The 17,333-nt window shown below is 45.3% G+C and overlaps 1 protein-coding gene across 1 annotated transcript; it reads right to left on the bottom strand.

Moving 5' to 3' along the window:
• Window positions 1-1,727: 1,727 nt before the first annotated feature.
• On the bottom strand, window positions 1,728-16,872 carry LOC135384218 (putative defense protein 1). The gene is made up of 4 exons (XM_064613428.1): window positions 16,802-16,872; window positions 9,156-9,354; window positions 4,689-4,902; window positions 1,728-1,846 (listed from the first exon to the last, which is right to left on the bottom strand). Exons 2-4 carry the CDS (start codon window positions 9,343-9,345, stop codon window positions 1,786-1,788), a joined length of 465 nt encoding a protein of 154 aa, XP_064469498.1. The 5' UTR covers window positions 9,346-9,354; window positions 16,802-16,872; the 3' UTR covers window positions 1,728-1,785.
• Between the last annotated feature and the right edge of the window lie 461 nt (window positions 16,873-17,333).

Below are 17,333 nucleotides of genomic sequence, written 5' to 3'. Positions count from 1 at the left end.
AATCTGAAAAAAAAATGCACGCATACGCCCTGTTACGCTAGAGGCGCGCTGCTTCGAGCAGAGAAGCGAAGGGAGAGTTTATTGCAGGAACGCAACAGCCACAACGCAAGTATGCGAACGGGGTGACGTGTGCGCATGCGTGAATACGTTCTGTAAGGAAACGCGCGTAAGTATATACAATCCCCTGCATGCAAGCGTAAACGCAGTAATGCGAACCAACCTTTAGTGAGGTATCCGTTCTGCACCTAAAGTTCGTCGTTCCTTTCAGCATACGGAAAGCAGTTGAAGGATCTATGAACTCTATCAGGCTAGCACGCCCGCTGTGTCGGCTCTAGACGGAGATTTTAACTTGTTGGCTGTGACACATTTTATATAGATGAATTCGATAGGTCCGTATCTTCACCAGATATAGCACGCTGCTAGCCAACCATTATCCCCAATGACAACGTTCTGGCTCCTCATTTGTTGATAACGGGAGGCGGAGCCTATTATGTATCAATTATGTACGACATTGTGGCTACGAAATAGGCTCCGCCTCTCGTTTTCAACAAATCAGAAGCGAGTACATTGTCGTTCGGGATGATGGTTGGCTAGGAGCGTGCTATGTGGTGAGGTTCATTTTTGACGATGCCCACTTGAGTGCGGCCAACAACGGCAAGCTACCTCGACCCCCCCCCCCCCCCTCATTTTTAAGAGTGTAGAGAAAGACGTTATGTGTACGTCCCGCCTGATTGGGTACACTCTTAAAAATGAACTTCACCACATAGCACGCTCCTAGCCAACCACCATCCCGAATGACAACGTTCTCGCCCCTGATTTGTTCAAAACGGGAGGAGGAGCCTATTTTGTGCCATGCATAATGGACACAAAATAGGCTCCTCCTCCCGTTTTCAACAAATCAGGGGCGAAAACGTTGTCATTCGGGATGGTGGTTGGCTAGGAGCGTGCTATGTGGTGAAGTTCATTTTTAAGAGTGTACTGCAATTCTTCAAACGACGTAACAATGGGTAGAGGTATCTGGATGGCGGTACGTCTGCTCGCCCGTGTCCGAAAAAAAGTGCGTTTTTGTATTTACGCTGCACACGTTATGAAGGAAAAGTATTGAACAACAAACTGTAAATAAAAATTACGAAGCGCAGAAGAAAAACATTACACCTATTCCACTCGTGACTGAATACCTTCGGATAAGAGTTCTTACCTGCTTTAAGACTTTGGGGCGGATTAGTGTGTCATGCTAAAAGCGCTAACACGATACTTATCTTCTTTTCACCCTTCGTCATTACATACAAGGAACGTTTGTGTCTCGGAGAAAAAAACAAATGCGTTAACAGGTCGACCCTTCGATACGAGAGGGTGTGGAAAGGGGAAGTGGGAGTGACATCTAAGCACACTATTTGATGAAATAATTTATTGGTTGGCAGTTGAGTGCCCCCCCCCCCCACCCAGTTGTGGTCATCTCTTCTGTACTGACTTTCTTTTAGCATTTCAGCAAATTGTCTGTTGCGTACACTGTAAACTGAAAAACACCCTTGTGGGTGTAAATGGCTTGTCCTATAACTGACACCTCTTTTTACACCATATGGTCTTAGAACACCCTTTTCAGAGGGTGTATTCTGTGTTAGTTATAGGACAAGCCATTTACACCAATAAGGGTGTTTTTCAGTTTACAGTGTACGTTGTGCGCAGGTCCACCCTTGTCGGCAGTAAATTTCAACCGGGGCACGAGAGACGAAACGCTCGTTTATTCGCTCGATGTACATGACACAATATCTTGGGACTCAAAAGCTAGGTCTCCCATGATCCAATACCGACGAAATACTTCTTGAAACTTTCGACGACCGTCGCTCTGAAAAGAAGCAAGACCGGATCACAATTCGAAGCAGGTGCAATTGTAATTCGGTGCAGGTGCTCGGGGCACACTTCAGGCCCATATTGCTGAACGATACCCGACTCGACGCTCCGTCTCGATCTCTACGGGTGGAGGAAAGGTCACTCAAGGAGGCCTTGGCTTGGCTTGGCTTGGCAAGGCCAAGGAGGGCTTGGCGCCACGGCAATTCCTCCGTCAAGGTGCTCCTCGAGGAACCGCTCTCGGCTCCAGCCATATACCCTTTGTCTCTGAGACGATTTTCGAGCTCCCTCGGATCTTTATACTTAAAACAGACTTATAGCGAAAAAGATCAATTTGTTATTTGGAACAACGTGCGTTACAAATAACAAAAGATTGTAGGACTTTCAGACAGGTTTCAGGTTTTGCAGGTAAAACGAGTCAACATGCACCCATGTCTTCCGGCCTGGAAATTGCGATTGCGTAACGACACTTGAAGAGAAAGACACCATCGCGGCACACTGAAACGGCTACTGAAAACCCTGTCGACGAACGAACCAGTCTACCTATCACCTGGCATGACCTGGTATCGGTAACAGAACTGAATCGAACCCCCTCAAAATAAGGGTTCCGATCCGTGGATAATTCGAAACTCGACTCGAGGAGCGCCCTCAAGGTAGCCATGACGCTTCGTCTAGAGTTTCAAGGAACGTGCTGCCCTACTTGTTATCGTATTTGCGTTTGATGGAACGAGGGAATATAACTAGTCAACCTTCTGCTCACAGAGTAAGAAATACCACGCCGTCCTTTCTTTGCAGATTGTGCACTGTGCATGTCACATTTCGTATTACTCGACATATCACAGTTCACGATTTTATTCAAAGTATGACTCGCGTGGATTATGTTACAGTGCTGGACAATGTTTTACGGAACACGCTCTGGCCCATTGGTGGTGGTGGTGGTGGTGATGGAAAGAGGGCTTGCCGCTGTCGGCCTCACAGAGGTGGGCAACGTCACGACTGACGCCCCGGGGAATGTGCGTCCCGGGCCTACTTCTAAGGGAACTGTGCCCACATATGTTTGAAAGCGTCTGAGGGAAAACCCCGGAAAAATCCCAGACAGCACAGCCTTCCTTCCTCTGGCGCATTGCTTCCTCAGAGTGACACGCTAACAGCGAATGGGACTCTATGGACTCCTCTATGGACTCCTTTATGGACTCTATGGACTCGCCTAATAGGCAGCCCAGTCAATTGTTTGCAAGTCCGTACGGTACCATTGGCTGCTAGCTTGTCAGTCTAAGGAAGGAAGGTGCTGGAGCGTGCTCCACAAACTTTTCTCAAACACTGAGCATGCTACTGTGAGGATAAGCGTAAAATATAGAGTCCTCACTCTTCAGCAATGGCGTAGCCAGAGGAGGTACGCTCTTAGAAATGAACTTCACCTCATAGCACGCTCCTAAGCAATCGTAATCTCGAACGATATTGTTATCTTCCCTGATTTGCTGAAAACGGAAGGCGTACGCCTTTTTTGTGACAATCATGAACAGCATAAGTGTCACAAAATAGGCTCCGCCCTACGTCTTCAACAAATCAGAGACGAGAACGTTGTCAATCTGGATTATGGTTGGCTAGGAGCGTGCTATGTGGTGAAGTTCATTTTTAAGAGACGCTTCCTCAGACGCTTTCAGTCATATGTTGGCACAGTTCCCTTAGAAGTCGGCCCAGGACGCACATTCCCCAGGGCGTCAGTCGTGACGTTGCCCACATACGTGAGGCCGACAACGGCAAGCCCTTTCACCATCACCACCACCACCACCACCACCATCATTTTTAAGAGTGTAGGTACAGATGATGGTGGCCAGCTTTTTCCAAGGTGACAGTCCGGGCCAAAACTAACGCGAAACAAACGCTGTCACTCGCATACATATGATACTTAGAGCCAATGTGAAAAATATAGTTATATTAAATTCGATGACGTGGGCCAATGACATGGAAGCTCAGGCTTACGTCACCGTGAATTCGAAACTGGATGGGAACACGCCGCTCGTCTATCTGGTTTATCTGATAAACTAATATCAAAAGGCAGATAGGAACCAAAATGGCATTATGTGCTTATAGGCAATTATGTTGTAATGTCACTCGTGCGGCACCACACGAGCATTATTAATTAATGGCATTTGCCTTAATGCCATTTTCTGCTTACTAACTTTGCGGCAAATTATTCGCCCATGCAATGCCCACAATGTCCCCCATTGTTGACGTAGTGTAATAATTTCAGTTTTCATTTAAAAAAAACTTTCTACTGTGCAACACAATGTGGTTCGACAAAATTTGAGCCAGAGGGAGAGTTCTGGGTGTTCAACCCCCCTCCCCCCCCCCCTCCGAAATGATAATATCGTTTGACGAAAGAAATCTCAAGTTGTTTAAAAAAAGTTTATCGACACTAACAAAATAACTTGAGGTGCAGCCACATTGCTTGTTTTGGACTCGGCACATGTTTGCAAATACGTTACCTGACCATTTATTCAGTTACATTAATCCACATGAACATCGACATGATATTATTATGTCCCAGAACATTCCATTAACGTGTTTGACTAGCTTTAATCTTTAAAGAATCATAACTTACATTTCACTAAGAAGGAAGCCGCATCGTTATCATGGCATTTAGCGACATTAGAAAATGACGTGCTTCGTAAATGACGTCATTCGAGACCGGAATGCTGTTAGATGATGACGTCATTTTTTTGTGCCCGTGTGGCTGGATGACACACACTTTGCCCGTAGCGTCTGCACATGCTCACCGGCGAGTACAACTGTAACATCAACATATTCCTGGCATGTCCCTCTGAAGGAAAACTTACATGAAGAAAACACTTCCTTCGTCAATGTCCGCTCTCCAAACAACAGAGATCTCTTGTTTCGGGTCGTTGTTGTCGTGCGTGGCGGCGGAGCAGTCCTGCAGGAGCTTCACGCCTTTCGCTCCTGGCATGAAGTATCCTCCGTATTCCGTTCCGTTCTCGAGGAAAGACTTAATCAGGAATCCTTTGAATGGCAATTCACTCGATGACAGGACCACTGCACTCAAAACACATTTCTGCAACAATACTCATCTCTTCAAGAACAAAACCTTATTGATGATTTTTTGGCCATCGGTCATCACGACAGCAGGTATTCTCAGTGATGGCCAGTAGTTAACTACATGTAGTTAAAGTACCTGATTGTAGTTAAAAAGTTGTTATCAACTACTTACAGAAATGTAGTGGCAACTACTAGTTAAACTACTATTTCGAGTAGTTAACTACAGTAGTTAGGTTACTGCAGGCGCCAACCACTTCCGATTTTGCCGCAAGCTTTACGGCACGATTGTGATTCCGACTTTTACCTTGAGCTACTCGTTTGATGAGAACGGAGGTGCAGAGCAATGGTAGCTGTGCACGTGTACTAAACCTTCACTTTTATCACTGCTTGCGATTCATATTTAGGTGTCCAAAAACACTATAGAATGGAATTGGTGTTGGTGGGCAACGTTAAGTAGTTAGTGATGTAGTTAAAATACATTGCAGTAGTTATATAAAGAAGTAGTTTTAACTACCACCCCTGAAAAGTAGTTGAACTACTAGTTAAACTACTCCATCGCGAAGTAGTTAGTAGCTATAGTTAAACTACTGTAGAAGTAGCTATAGTGGCCATCACTGGCCGTATTCTACTCCATTGCACGTCGTAATTTGGCCAAAGTCACAATGAAATCCTACACTTCCCACTAGAGGTGGCTAAGCACTTTGGGGCATATTGTTCTGGTGAAATTTTTCTGTCGGCCGTCTGGAGTCGGTGTCGTTCGCTTTTTCTCTTTTATCTGTACTTAATATTTTCGATCTCCGTGATTATAAAGTTGCCCTTCTTATGCATAACTTTTTCTACAGGTCTTTTGACAGACAACAACTGAACTTTCAAAATTTCGTTCCACCATATTCCCTACGGAACGTGTCGCATTCTCTTCAATGTTCGGCCTTTCGCTCTAATTTCGGTCATTTCTCCCTTTCTTCTTTTGGAACTAGGTTGTGGAATGAACTCCCACATAACCTACGGTCAACAACTAGCTTTCTCGCTTTCAAGCGCTCTTGCAAATTACACTTTCAACAGCGGCATTAATCTCTTTATTTAGTTCAATGACATGTCCATTACTTCATTGTAGCAACGTACACCGTTTGTGCATATTATATGTATTGATGTGTATCATCTTGTATATTTCCTTGTTACATTATGTGCGGACTACTACCTTTGCATTACCTCTCCCTCACAAGATGTATTTGAATAATATGTTTTCTTGCGGGACCGTTTAACAGGGTTTCCCCCTCACGGTCCCTTATCTCAAGTGTGTTCCTGATTTTGTGTAGCACTAATAAACAAATAAACAATAAATGGATTTCACCGTGGACAGCGCAACTCCGTCATAACGAAAGATTACTTGGAAAACCTAGCTGGGTCTAAGCACGGTTTCACCGACGCTGGTTAACTCTGAACCGAGATCAAAAGTTGCCAAAACTCGAAGTTAAGCGCTGCATTCTTTTTTCTTTTTTTCTTTTTTTCACAATCGTTAATTGGTGCCTTCATGAAGGTTTCAGTGACAATTGTCGCGTTAAGAAGCTGTCCTCTTACTCCTCTTCGGGCGTTCCGAGTTTCCTGCTCCTGGAGCAGGCTACACTCACTGTGCTGCCGTTTCTTCCCTTCTCTCGTTATACTCTCTCTGATGGACTGGATTTGGCCATGGATGCCTTTCGCATCCAAACTCATCAGCGACTGTATAGGACTCCCGAACCCTGTGCAGTTGTATTATTTTTGCAACACATAGCCCGCGAGAATGGACAAGTAGTCACCGACTCAAAAGCTGCACTGCAAGCTATGGAGAACGCGGGCACCCCTAGTGACGGTCGCTTTAATGGCTTCCAGCATGTTTACGAAGCAGGGCATGGGCTATACTTCTCCAATGGGTTCCAGCCCATTGTGGTGTGCGTCGTCGGGAATGAACATATGCTGACGGCACTGCACAAGCGGCTCTCTCATCTATAGACTCTAAGAAAAAAAGGAGTAAAACGGGAAGTAATTGCAGCTTCTACTTCCCTAGATTGCAGTTACTCCCTATTTTAGTCCCCTAACCCGACATTTACTCCCCAGGACTGCAAACTGTCACTGAACTTCGCGAACGGTCTCCTGAATGCAACAGTCTACGTAAGTATGTGTCCTTGGTCAATTTGACGGCATAACGCTGTATAACTCAGCCAACGTAGCAATTTTCCAGCCACACAGAGTAAGAAACAGTTAGCGTATCTTTCTTCGCAAATTGTGTCCTTTGTATGGCGCAAGATCTTATATATAACTCGATATATCACGGTTGACGGTCTGCTTCAAAGTATTTTCATGCATGCACACGAATTATGTACCTGGGACTCTTACAACGGCGCGTGAAATGCAGTCTCCACTCTGTCACATTCATTTACTCCCCTTCATTTACTCCCGAAAGGGACTATTTTTTGTGGCAATGCATTTAGTCCCCAAAAGGAGTAAAAGTACTCCTTTTTTTTCTTAGAGTGTAAAAGACGAACGAGTATTGCACAGCTCCGAGGAGTCCCATTCTTCAACGACAAATGGTACCCCTGTCTTTCCGCCAGTGGTCTGCACTGACATTCTTCTCCCCCCCTCCCCCCTTCCATCTATACGCTTGACAGAAGTTATCGGCCTCCTGGTGGTGCTAGGAAACACTTCGCGCCAAAACGCTGCATTAATTCGTAGGATGCGACTCAGTGTGACTTGTATACAGCTCAGTGGCGCCACCACTCGCGATGCATTGGATCTCCATGACTCCGCCACACGACCTACTAGATCATAATGACCATGTCATAATCAGCAAACCCTATGAGGAACCCGTCCGCACGATCCGCTAGGGGCGCTACTCGTCTGCACGCGAGATCTGCGTCACGACTGGACGATGGAAATTTGAATTCTGAAGGCGCAGAAGCGTATGTACGACTACCGTAGCAGACGACAGCAATAGCTCCTACGAAAACGCGTAGAATGATGATGATAATCAACCTCAGAATGAAACATCTGTGGAACGTCCACCGCTTGTACAGAAATACTATGGTAAGCTGATGTACAAAGTATTGTAGAAGTTGAGGAAGCAATAACTGGGACGATCAGTAGCGCCACCGCTACCTTCTAAAAATGCGGCGCTCGGAAGGAGTGCCTATGACATGGTCGTTACAATCTAGTAGGTCGTCCTCCGCCACTGCGGTGATCGGGAAGATCTAGCGCACATCCTTCTTCATTGCCCGCACTGCTGACCTTTCCCAACTACACTCGTCGAGTTTAACATGGCATTCCTCGCTTCCCGACTGTCGGGCCCTCACCGGCGTCAAGTCACCGATATGCGTGGTTGGATAAAACAAACGACATCGGTACATGTGTACATCGTAATTCACGGTGTCTGCAACGCTTCACCCAGGGCCGGCGTCTGCTTTTTGGTCCTGGGGGGGGGGGGGTACACTCCGAAATTTACGACCCCCGCCCGCGCCACACAACTTCTCTGTGCAGGCGTTCCGCTGGTGATCCGTAACTAAGCACATGATGCCACGAAACGAAACAAGGCACAACGGAATGGTTGAAAAGCGTACCATACGGCATCCGTGGAACCTTTGATGTATTGTGTTTTGAAGGATAGGCTTGCACATAATGCGTTAATATACAGGGTGTTTGCTCTAACGTGTCCAGAAATTATATTTAAAGCGAGCGATAAAAGAAAACCAAGTGCTACTTTTCTGCTACTTGAGTTAAGAAACAGGTACCGGTTCACTAGTAGCACCTGTTTCTTAGTCAAGTAGCTGAAAAGTAGCGCTCGTTTCTCTTTTATCGCTCGCTTTAAATAAAATTTCTTTGACACGTTAGAGCAAACACCCTGTATATGACAATGAAAGAATGGCTAGGATGCAAGCGAGCTGGCATGGATGCGAGCGAGCAGACACAAACACGAAGTCTCAATTCTTCAAGCCTTGAACTTCCTGTTTGTGTCTGTCCCTTCGTGTTCCCTAGTCTCGGGGTTTTACATCATGCATGCACCCTGTATATGCCTTGCAAATGCCACACTTGTGACCGGCTATACCAATGCGGCAGAGCCTTACGAACCACAGACAACTGCCGTCGCTTTGTAGGACGCCAAACGCCGTGAACTCCTAGCCATCTGGCCGTGTCATTTTTGCGCCCCCTCGGCGGCCGTCTGGGGAGGGGGGATTGCCCCCGTCCTGCCCCCCGTAGACGCCGTCCCCGGCTTTACCCACCTAGGATATCGTCGCCTTTTATGAAGTCGACCCGAGTCTGATTCAAATGCAGGTGTCCAGCATCGTCAGCATTGAACTGAACAGCACCGGGATGTTTGGGCCTAGGGTCGAAGCATCTGGACTCCGGGGCACCGGTGGGAAATCCGTGCACGGCAGCATTCAAGGCAAGGACAAAGAGTGCAGTCCACATAGCGCTGTTCTGGACAGAAGGAATGGCTTGGTGAGGGCGAGCTGTTCTACACTCTAAAAAATAAAACTCCTTTTTAGGTGTAATCGGGATGTATTTGGCAGTGATGGCCAGTAGTTAAACTACTAGTTAAACTACCTGATTGTAGTTAAAAAGTAGTTATGAACTACCTGCAGAAATGTAGTGGCGGCTACTAGTTAAACTACTGTTTTAAGTAGTTAACTACAGTAGTTAGGTTACTGAAGGCGCCAACTACTTCCGATTTTGCCGCAAGCTTTGCGGCACGATTGTGCTTCCGACTTTTACCTTGAGCTACTTGTCTAATGAGAACGGAGGTGCAGAGCAATTGTGTCGTGCATGTGTACTAAATCTTCACTTTTAATGCGTGTCTATAGTGAAGCCCCATTTGCTGTGAAATAATTCTGCAACTTCGTTTATCGCGTAGGCACAGAAAGAATTTCGCCGCAAGCTTTGTATTTGACGATCGTAGCAATGGCTTGAGCCAAAGTTTATCATTGCTTGTGATTCATATTTAGGTGTCCAAGAACATTACAAGGAATTGGTGTTGATGGACAACGTTAAGTAGTTATAAATTTAGTTAAACTACATTGCAGTAGTTAAAGAAGTAGTTTTAACTACTCCCCTGAAAAGTAGTTGAACTACTAGTTAAACTACTCAATCGCAGAGTAGTTAGTAGTTATAGTTAAACTACTGTAGAAGTAGTTAGTGGCCATCACTGGCTATTTGGGGTGTATCAATTGGTTTACTCCTTTATTACACCCTCAAGAAAAAGAACATACCGTGTTCTTGGTCTGAAATAGGTGTAATTAGTGTATGTCCCGCTCTGCAGGGTGTAATTTTGAGAATTGGTGCGAAAAAGGTGTAGTGGCCATCAAATTTCTAAGGCTTCGCTACGACAGATCTGGCAACAGTGTGCTGTTTACTCTGTGTGCTGTTTACAGCTATGGCGGTTGGAGTTAGTTGTGGTAGTTTTCGTGTTCTTTGGGGAGGTCGTTTGGTGAACTACAGGTCGTTTCACCATCTGAGTTTAGTATGACACTGTAAGGATTATGGTTCCGGGCCTCGAACGGATGCAAGCAACAGATGCGCCGTGCCCATCTGATCGACTAACTTGTGCGAACGTCTCGCTGCAGCGTGCTCTTTGGTAAGTGTTGTCGGTGTATTTTGTCTTGTTTGGTTGATTGAGGTGCCTTTGAAGCGGGTATTTTCAGATTACCGTAATTTCACGCGTATAAGCCGCACCGCAGATAAGCCGCAGGACGCGTTTTTAGGGAAGTTTTGAAATTTTTCTGGCAGATAAGCCGCACTCGCAGATAAGCCGCGGGCAATACGAGACGACTGATTTGTGCGACAAAGGAGACTATAGAGAAGGCCGTAAACCCTGTGGTTCACAGTGTACAACAGAGGAGGTCAGTTCTAGAATTCTACGACGATCGGATTGTGCCCTTGTTGAGCGTTTTTCATGGACTGATGGGCCAGTGGCCTTCCAGAAGACACAAATCACTGTCACCACTTTCCTTAAAGCTGCTTGGGGGAATGCACCAGGAAGATCAATCTACTCGAATGTGGACCCGTCCCTGTTACGCACTGTTCGTGCACTGGCAGGGCAGTGTTGTTCCAGAGACACCTTTTCGAGGGAGCCCTTTCGTTAAAATTTGCCTATGGGGAAAATACCTGGAAAAAATAGTCATCAGATAAGCCACACCGGTGGATAAGCCGCAGAGCGCCCGTGAGAAAAAAAAATCGCGCATAAGCCGCGGCTAATACGCGTGAAATTACGGGACGTTTGAACCTTAAGGGGAATGCACTGATTAGATCAGATAACAGTGCGCGTCGCGTTGTAACGGTCACATGTGGCCGTTAGGCAAAATCAAGAGGTATACGTAACAAACGAATTTGGTGCAATTTGTGGTAGCAAGTAAAGCAACTGGCAAGAGTCAACGACTCAAGAGGCGAGAGGTATAGCGGGCAATGAAACCACAATGCCACAACCTTCTGGTTTCAGGTCAGATGAGCTGACTCAATGGCTGTGCGTTGTCTTCTGAACAGGGCCCTGGCGAGTTGGTTTGTTGGCGATGTCAGAATGGTATGATTGGTAGTACACTTGACCAGAAATCAGAGAGGTATGGGTTCGACTCTCGCTACCGACGCTTCGCTGACCCTTTACCGATTGCAGCTTTTGTAGGGATATTAGTCTTTTAACTACACTATTAACGATAAACGATGCTTTATTGCAACTTCCAGATAACGAACACAATCAGGGGGAAACCAAAAAGCAGCACGAGGCTGCTTGACAAGGGCATTACCCCTTTAATCGTCGCGACGGCATCCAGCGAATGAACAAAATCATCTATGTAGTGTGAAATATAGAACGCTATTTTAAAACTAACCTTTAAACTACCTAATCTTTAAACACAACCTTTAAAACTAGCACAACCATGACAAAATACTACAATGTGTGCGGTTCGGTATGTACAATACTGCACAATACTACACAATACAATATGCACAACACAATACAATATACACAATATACACAATACACTATGATTGCGTCTTTCTTAATTTCTACGTTCTTTTAGTATAATCGTCTGATTTTTAACTAGTCACAATTTTACCATGGTTTTGGCGTATTATAGCTTGAGTTGCTTTTGCGCCAATAAAATTCAATCATCATCATCATGATTTACCGATTGCCTTACTTTCTATCTTGAGCTGCTTGCATGTTGACGAGGACTGTGTTTGTGTAGTCTTAATCCTTCTCTAGCCTCATCCATCTGCGTAACTATCATGTAATTTGTGGTTCGCCCTTAATTTCATGAGGGCATTTTCTCTTGGCCTCACCGTAATATCTTCATCTTCGTCGCTATGTTGGTGGACACTATTATGTTTTATATTGTGCGGTGACTACATGGTAATTCTTACTGCAGTGCATGCAGTGTATTATAGGTAATCCAAATGCAATTCCATGAAATTGAAAATGAAATTCCATTGTCAAATGAAATTCCATTGTCATGTGGGTCCATGTATCTGGGCCAAACAGGAAGGTGTTTAAATGTTCGATTGAGAGAGCACAAGTATAATCTATCTGCACGTTCTGGTAAACTTTTTTTACATGTGAGGGATTGTGGGTGTCTACCTTTGTTTGGTGACGCGCAGATAAAGGGCAGGTTCTCTGATAGCAGGGAACGGGAAATCTGGGAAGCTTTTTTGATAGCGGAGGGGGGTGACAAGTGCGTCAGCAGCGCTTCCATTGGGTTGACAACGAAGGAAAGGGAATTCGTGAGCCCTTTTAAGGAACGGTGTTGTTGAAAAATAAATGTTGTTAGTGCGCTCTGTGTGTCCGGTGTCCTCGTGTTTTTAGCGCTTTTATTCTGCCAGGTAATCCAAATAAAGAATATGCCTGTTATTTTAACCGTTGTGTTTCTGTTGCCCTCGGCTTAACACCCTTACTGAAGGGTGTTGTCTTGCCTGGGGGTGTAGACATACACCAAAAAGGGAGTCAGTTAGGGTGTCGTCAAAGTACACCCAAAAAGGAGTTATATTTTTTAGAGCGTACTGCCCCACACTGTTAAATTCAAAACGCCCTTTTAGGTATGATAAGGGAGTAATCAGGGTGTATCTCTACGCCTACTCCCTTTTTACACCCTCACTGGAAGGACTGCTGCTGTGTCTGGAGGGTGGGAAATGGGTGTGATAGCTATGTGGAGACATTTTTGGTAGCAGTTTTGCACTCATGGGTGTAAAAAGGGTATAAACAAGCAAAACAGAGCCAGCCCTGCAAGCGTACCATACAGGATACCTCCTGTTCAAAGAACGTGCAGATACAGCACTAACTTTACGACCAGAACTTAAGCAACGAGTAGGTCTTTTTGTGTATGATGATTCACATGCGACATTTCTGCATAGTCGGTGAATGTAATGATGTTCAACTGAACAAAGCTGTCCTTTTTCCATTTTCATGTCCTTGCAGAGACAGTCTAGGAAAAATACACCCTTTTTTGAGGGTGTAATGTTTACTAGGGGTGTACATTTACACCTAAAAGGGTGTTAGTTATCGAACCCTTCAAAACACCCAAAAGGGTGTAAAACGCTGGATTCAAAACACCCTTTTTGAAGGGTGTATTTTTTCTTGTGGGTATTTATTTACACCCTAAACGGTGTTAGTTATGGTATCGCGCGATTACACCCTAAAGGGTGTTCAGAATTTAACAGTGTGCAGAACGGCATTAGTTTGGGGCTTACGTCACGAAACTACGATAACGTGTAACAATACAGTGGTCGCCAGTTCGGTTGTACCAAAGTAATGCTAAAGAAGGGGCCTACCAGGGACTGTGTTGTCTGAATTTTTTCCTGCACTTTCCAGGCGATTCGGGTGGTGGTTGTTATGCAAGCTATATATGCGTAGTCGGCCACGCCCAGGAGACGGGCAACTTCACGAACACCGACCGCGTCCGCACGTTCTGTGCGACGGCGCGGGTTCTGAAGAAAACCTAGAGATGCGAAGCCCCGGAAAAAAAAACGGAAATTTTGGGGAAAAAGCAGGTTATTTTTTGTTTTTTTCCTCGTCTCCAGAAAAATTGCCCAAAATTTCCAGGCATTTTTGAATTTTACAATTCAAATGAATTGAATTTGAATGAAATTCATATGAATGAATATAAATGAAATTCAGATGAATTTGAATTTTACAATTCATTTTTGAATTTTACAATTCAAAAATGTAAATTTTCGTGCATTCGATGCGTTCCATCCCGCCAACAGTGCCTTAGGTGCCTCTAATCCTGCAACAACCACCAACATAGAGCTCCGTCTGGCTGCTCCAAGCGATCGCCATCGCGTTCACGTAATGTCGGAGTTCTGATCGGAGTGGACGGGTTGTTCCAATTACCTATCGCTGAGTAGACAGCTGTCTCATGGGATGCTCTGCTCTGCAGTTACGCCTAGAGGGTGAACACTACTAAAGTTTCTAGCTCATTGTATGCTGTGGTTTGGCCGGCAATGCTTCGACTCAGCGGTAACTGTGTTTGGTTCCATTTTTGCCAATTTTTCGGAAAAAAAACTCGAAGAAAACAGTTTTTTTTTTTTAGCGATTTAAATTTTCCGGAAATTTTACATCTCCAGGAAAACCTAGGGAAAATAACCAGACAGCACAGCCCGCTCCCGGATTCGAACCCAGGCCACCTCCCAGTCCAGGAGCGGTACAGTTTTCCACGAAATTATAGCGGGATACTATACTAGCCCACAACCTATGTTATAACTACGGTGATTGGTGTCTTTGTGTCACGTGACAACAATGATGGGAGTACCGCACAGTCGGTATTTTGCGTCACTCGCAAAATATGGCGTGTCTAAGCAAGTTGTGTCCTGCAAGTTTCGTCGTATTAAACGTACAAGGGCACACATAACACAAGCCGCCCAGTTACATAATTCAGTCGAAAGATGGCAGTTCAAGAAAAAGCTGCTCCCACAGGTTGTGCCTTTTGTTCAACTGATGACATCATTCCCCAAGCAGCACAATGTACTGAAAGTCGAGTGCAATAGGGGTGGACGGTATATAAAGTATCAATGTTCTTTAGTTTCACGAGTCTGTTGAAGGCCTTCCACTTACCCGTCCACCCCTATCGCACTTGACTTACAGTACATTGTGCTGCTTGGATCAGTGGTCCACCAAGTTGATGACGTTGCGACAATTGGTATAGCGAGGAACTGGGAACCAACAAATGCTTTATTGTCGAAGAGCTTTCTTCCAGTAGATGAAACAACGCCAGTACACAACACGAGAGACGGACAATACAACCGATGCCTCACAACTGCTTCATCTCTCTTGGGTTCTGGGCTGGCGGCATTTCATCCACTGGTCCTACGCCCCAAATACCGTCTTAGAAGAGCTCTGTTCACCATAAATTTCGTCGAGAACCGTGAAATTTGGCGAAAGCGTTAGGGGAAAGCGTAGGGGAAAGGGTAGGGGAAAAAGACGTATGGCGTAGGGTTCCGCGTTTTCGACTTTAATAGAAAATCACCGAAAAACATGCGCCGGGTAAGTTTTCCCTCATTCGGTTTTAATCGAAAAACCCCGAATACAGAGGGACATTCCAGGAAATGAGAGAGATAAATTGCTACACACGCCCAGCAAGTTATTGATACAGATCAGAAAATTGTACAGAAATACGATGGTTGTAAAAAAAGTTCGCTTGCTTTTTTTCGTTAACCGTAAAACGCCACCGCAGCGAATAACGCCTTGTTGAACGAGTGTCGTGTGGAAACTACACTGTGATTTCTATTCGCCGATAACTGCCGGGTAAACCGTGTACTCGCCAGGAAAAACATCGAAAAACGCCGATTTCGTGAAAATCAATAAACATGGAAAAGCATACGCCGAATCTGTCCAAAAATAAAAACCGAAAAAAGCGGAACCCTAGTAGTCGGCTAACAATGCATCACTAAGTTTGGCTGTGCTGCCTATATATTGCTATTTCTACACAAAATATAGAAGCGAGTCATCTAATAATTCTGACTAAGTTAAGACGGTAGGTAAATATGACCTCTATGAAAATATGTGCTCTTCAGCTGAACGTCTGCCCTTAGTTTAATTCCGTGCACTCTTAAAAAAAGTGTGTACTTTAACTCCTTTTTTTTGCCACATATATAACACCCCTTTTGGAGAGTACAATCACTCCCAAAAGGGTGTCTCCTCACTCCATCAAGGCAGTAGCATAACACCTTTCTCCCTACTGTAGGGCAATATTTCACTCCTGCAGGGAGAAGGTGTTATGCTACTCCCTTGAGGGGAGTAAGGAGACACCCTGTTGAGAGTAATTGGACTCTCCAAAAGGGTAACTAGACAAAAAAGTTGAGAACTCCGACTTAACATAACAAAATAACAAAGTTTACTCAGACGTTTCGTCCGTCATGCGACGGACATCATCAGTGCCAAACACCAAAAAGACCAAAAACACCTTCCAAAAGGGTGTTATATATGTGGCAAGGAAAGGAGTTAAAATACACCTTTTTTTTAAAGAGTGTGGTAGCGCCACGAAGCAACTGTGGCTATGAGGAGGAGGGTATAGACGTGCACAGATGGAAAGAGGACAGTAGCAAGGAGTTGGGAGACAGGGAGTCAGCATGCGTCTTGAGCCGACCAAGAGTGAAAGAAGATAACGTGCAGTTTTATGGAATAAACCTCTACCCGAGAAACGTCATCATGACGTTGGCAGAGAGACTGAAACCGAAACAAATCGGAAGCGGCGGTCAGGGTTCCACGAATGGGCACTTGTTCACTGCCTCCCATCCACAGCCGAGACCGTGACTTTCGGGAGCGACCTCGTTGGCCCATTAGCTTGGAGCGTAGTTCAACTCTACCAAATTGGTGGCGCTGTCGAACACTATGACGTCACTTGTTTACAAACAGGGAGAGGTCTATAGGAAATTGGGTACCCACCGTGTTCCGTTGCGGAGGCGCTTCACTTCCGTTGTATTCACTTCGCGTGGCTCTATACAACGCTGTTTCAGCTCGCGCTAAAACAGGGACGAGTAAATCTTCAGTGACACTTTCCTGCTCGTAAAGCCCAGCTGCAGACGACGGCGTGAAAGACGAGAACAAATACATCAGGGACGCGACGAAAGTTGAGCTCGTATACATATTCTACAAAGGCGTGCTTATTTGATTGAAGTACAGTGTAGTACTGGAGATCTCGACTCATTCATTAGTTGCACCCTGCATGGTTTTCGTTGTGCCTCTTGGTCATCTCTTGCTTCATGTCGCTACACTGTGGCACTCAGACGGGACGAAGGGCGGTTAAAACAAGGAGCCAAACGTATATCTGCAAACTCACAACTGACAGGAATTTATTTGCGCGGGTATATTTAAACAATCACAAGAAAGATAGGTGGCGCACTAGCTACACAAAATTTCACTCACACTACACTCCCTTAGTGTGGCCCCACATGAGCCTGGAAGGTCAGCTCCGGAT

The sequence above is a fragment of the Ornithodoros turicata genome, chromosome 2 (genome assembly GCF_037126465.1).
Source record: "Ornithodoros turicata isolate Travis chromosome 2, ASM3712646v1, whole genome shotgun sequence".
Lineage (NCBI taxonomy): Eukaryota > Metazoa > Arthropoda > Arachnida > Ixodida > Argasidae > Ornithodoros > Ornithodoros turicata.
Note: the sequence above shows the minus strand (reverse complement) of the source record. Positions and strands in the feature narration are given on the sequence as shown.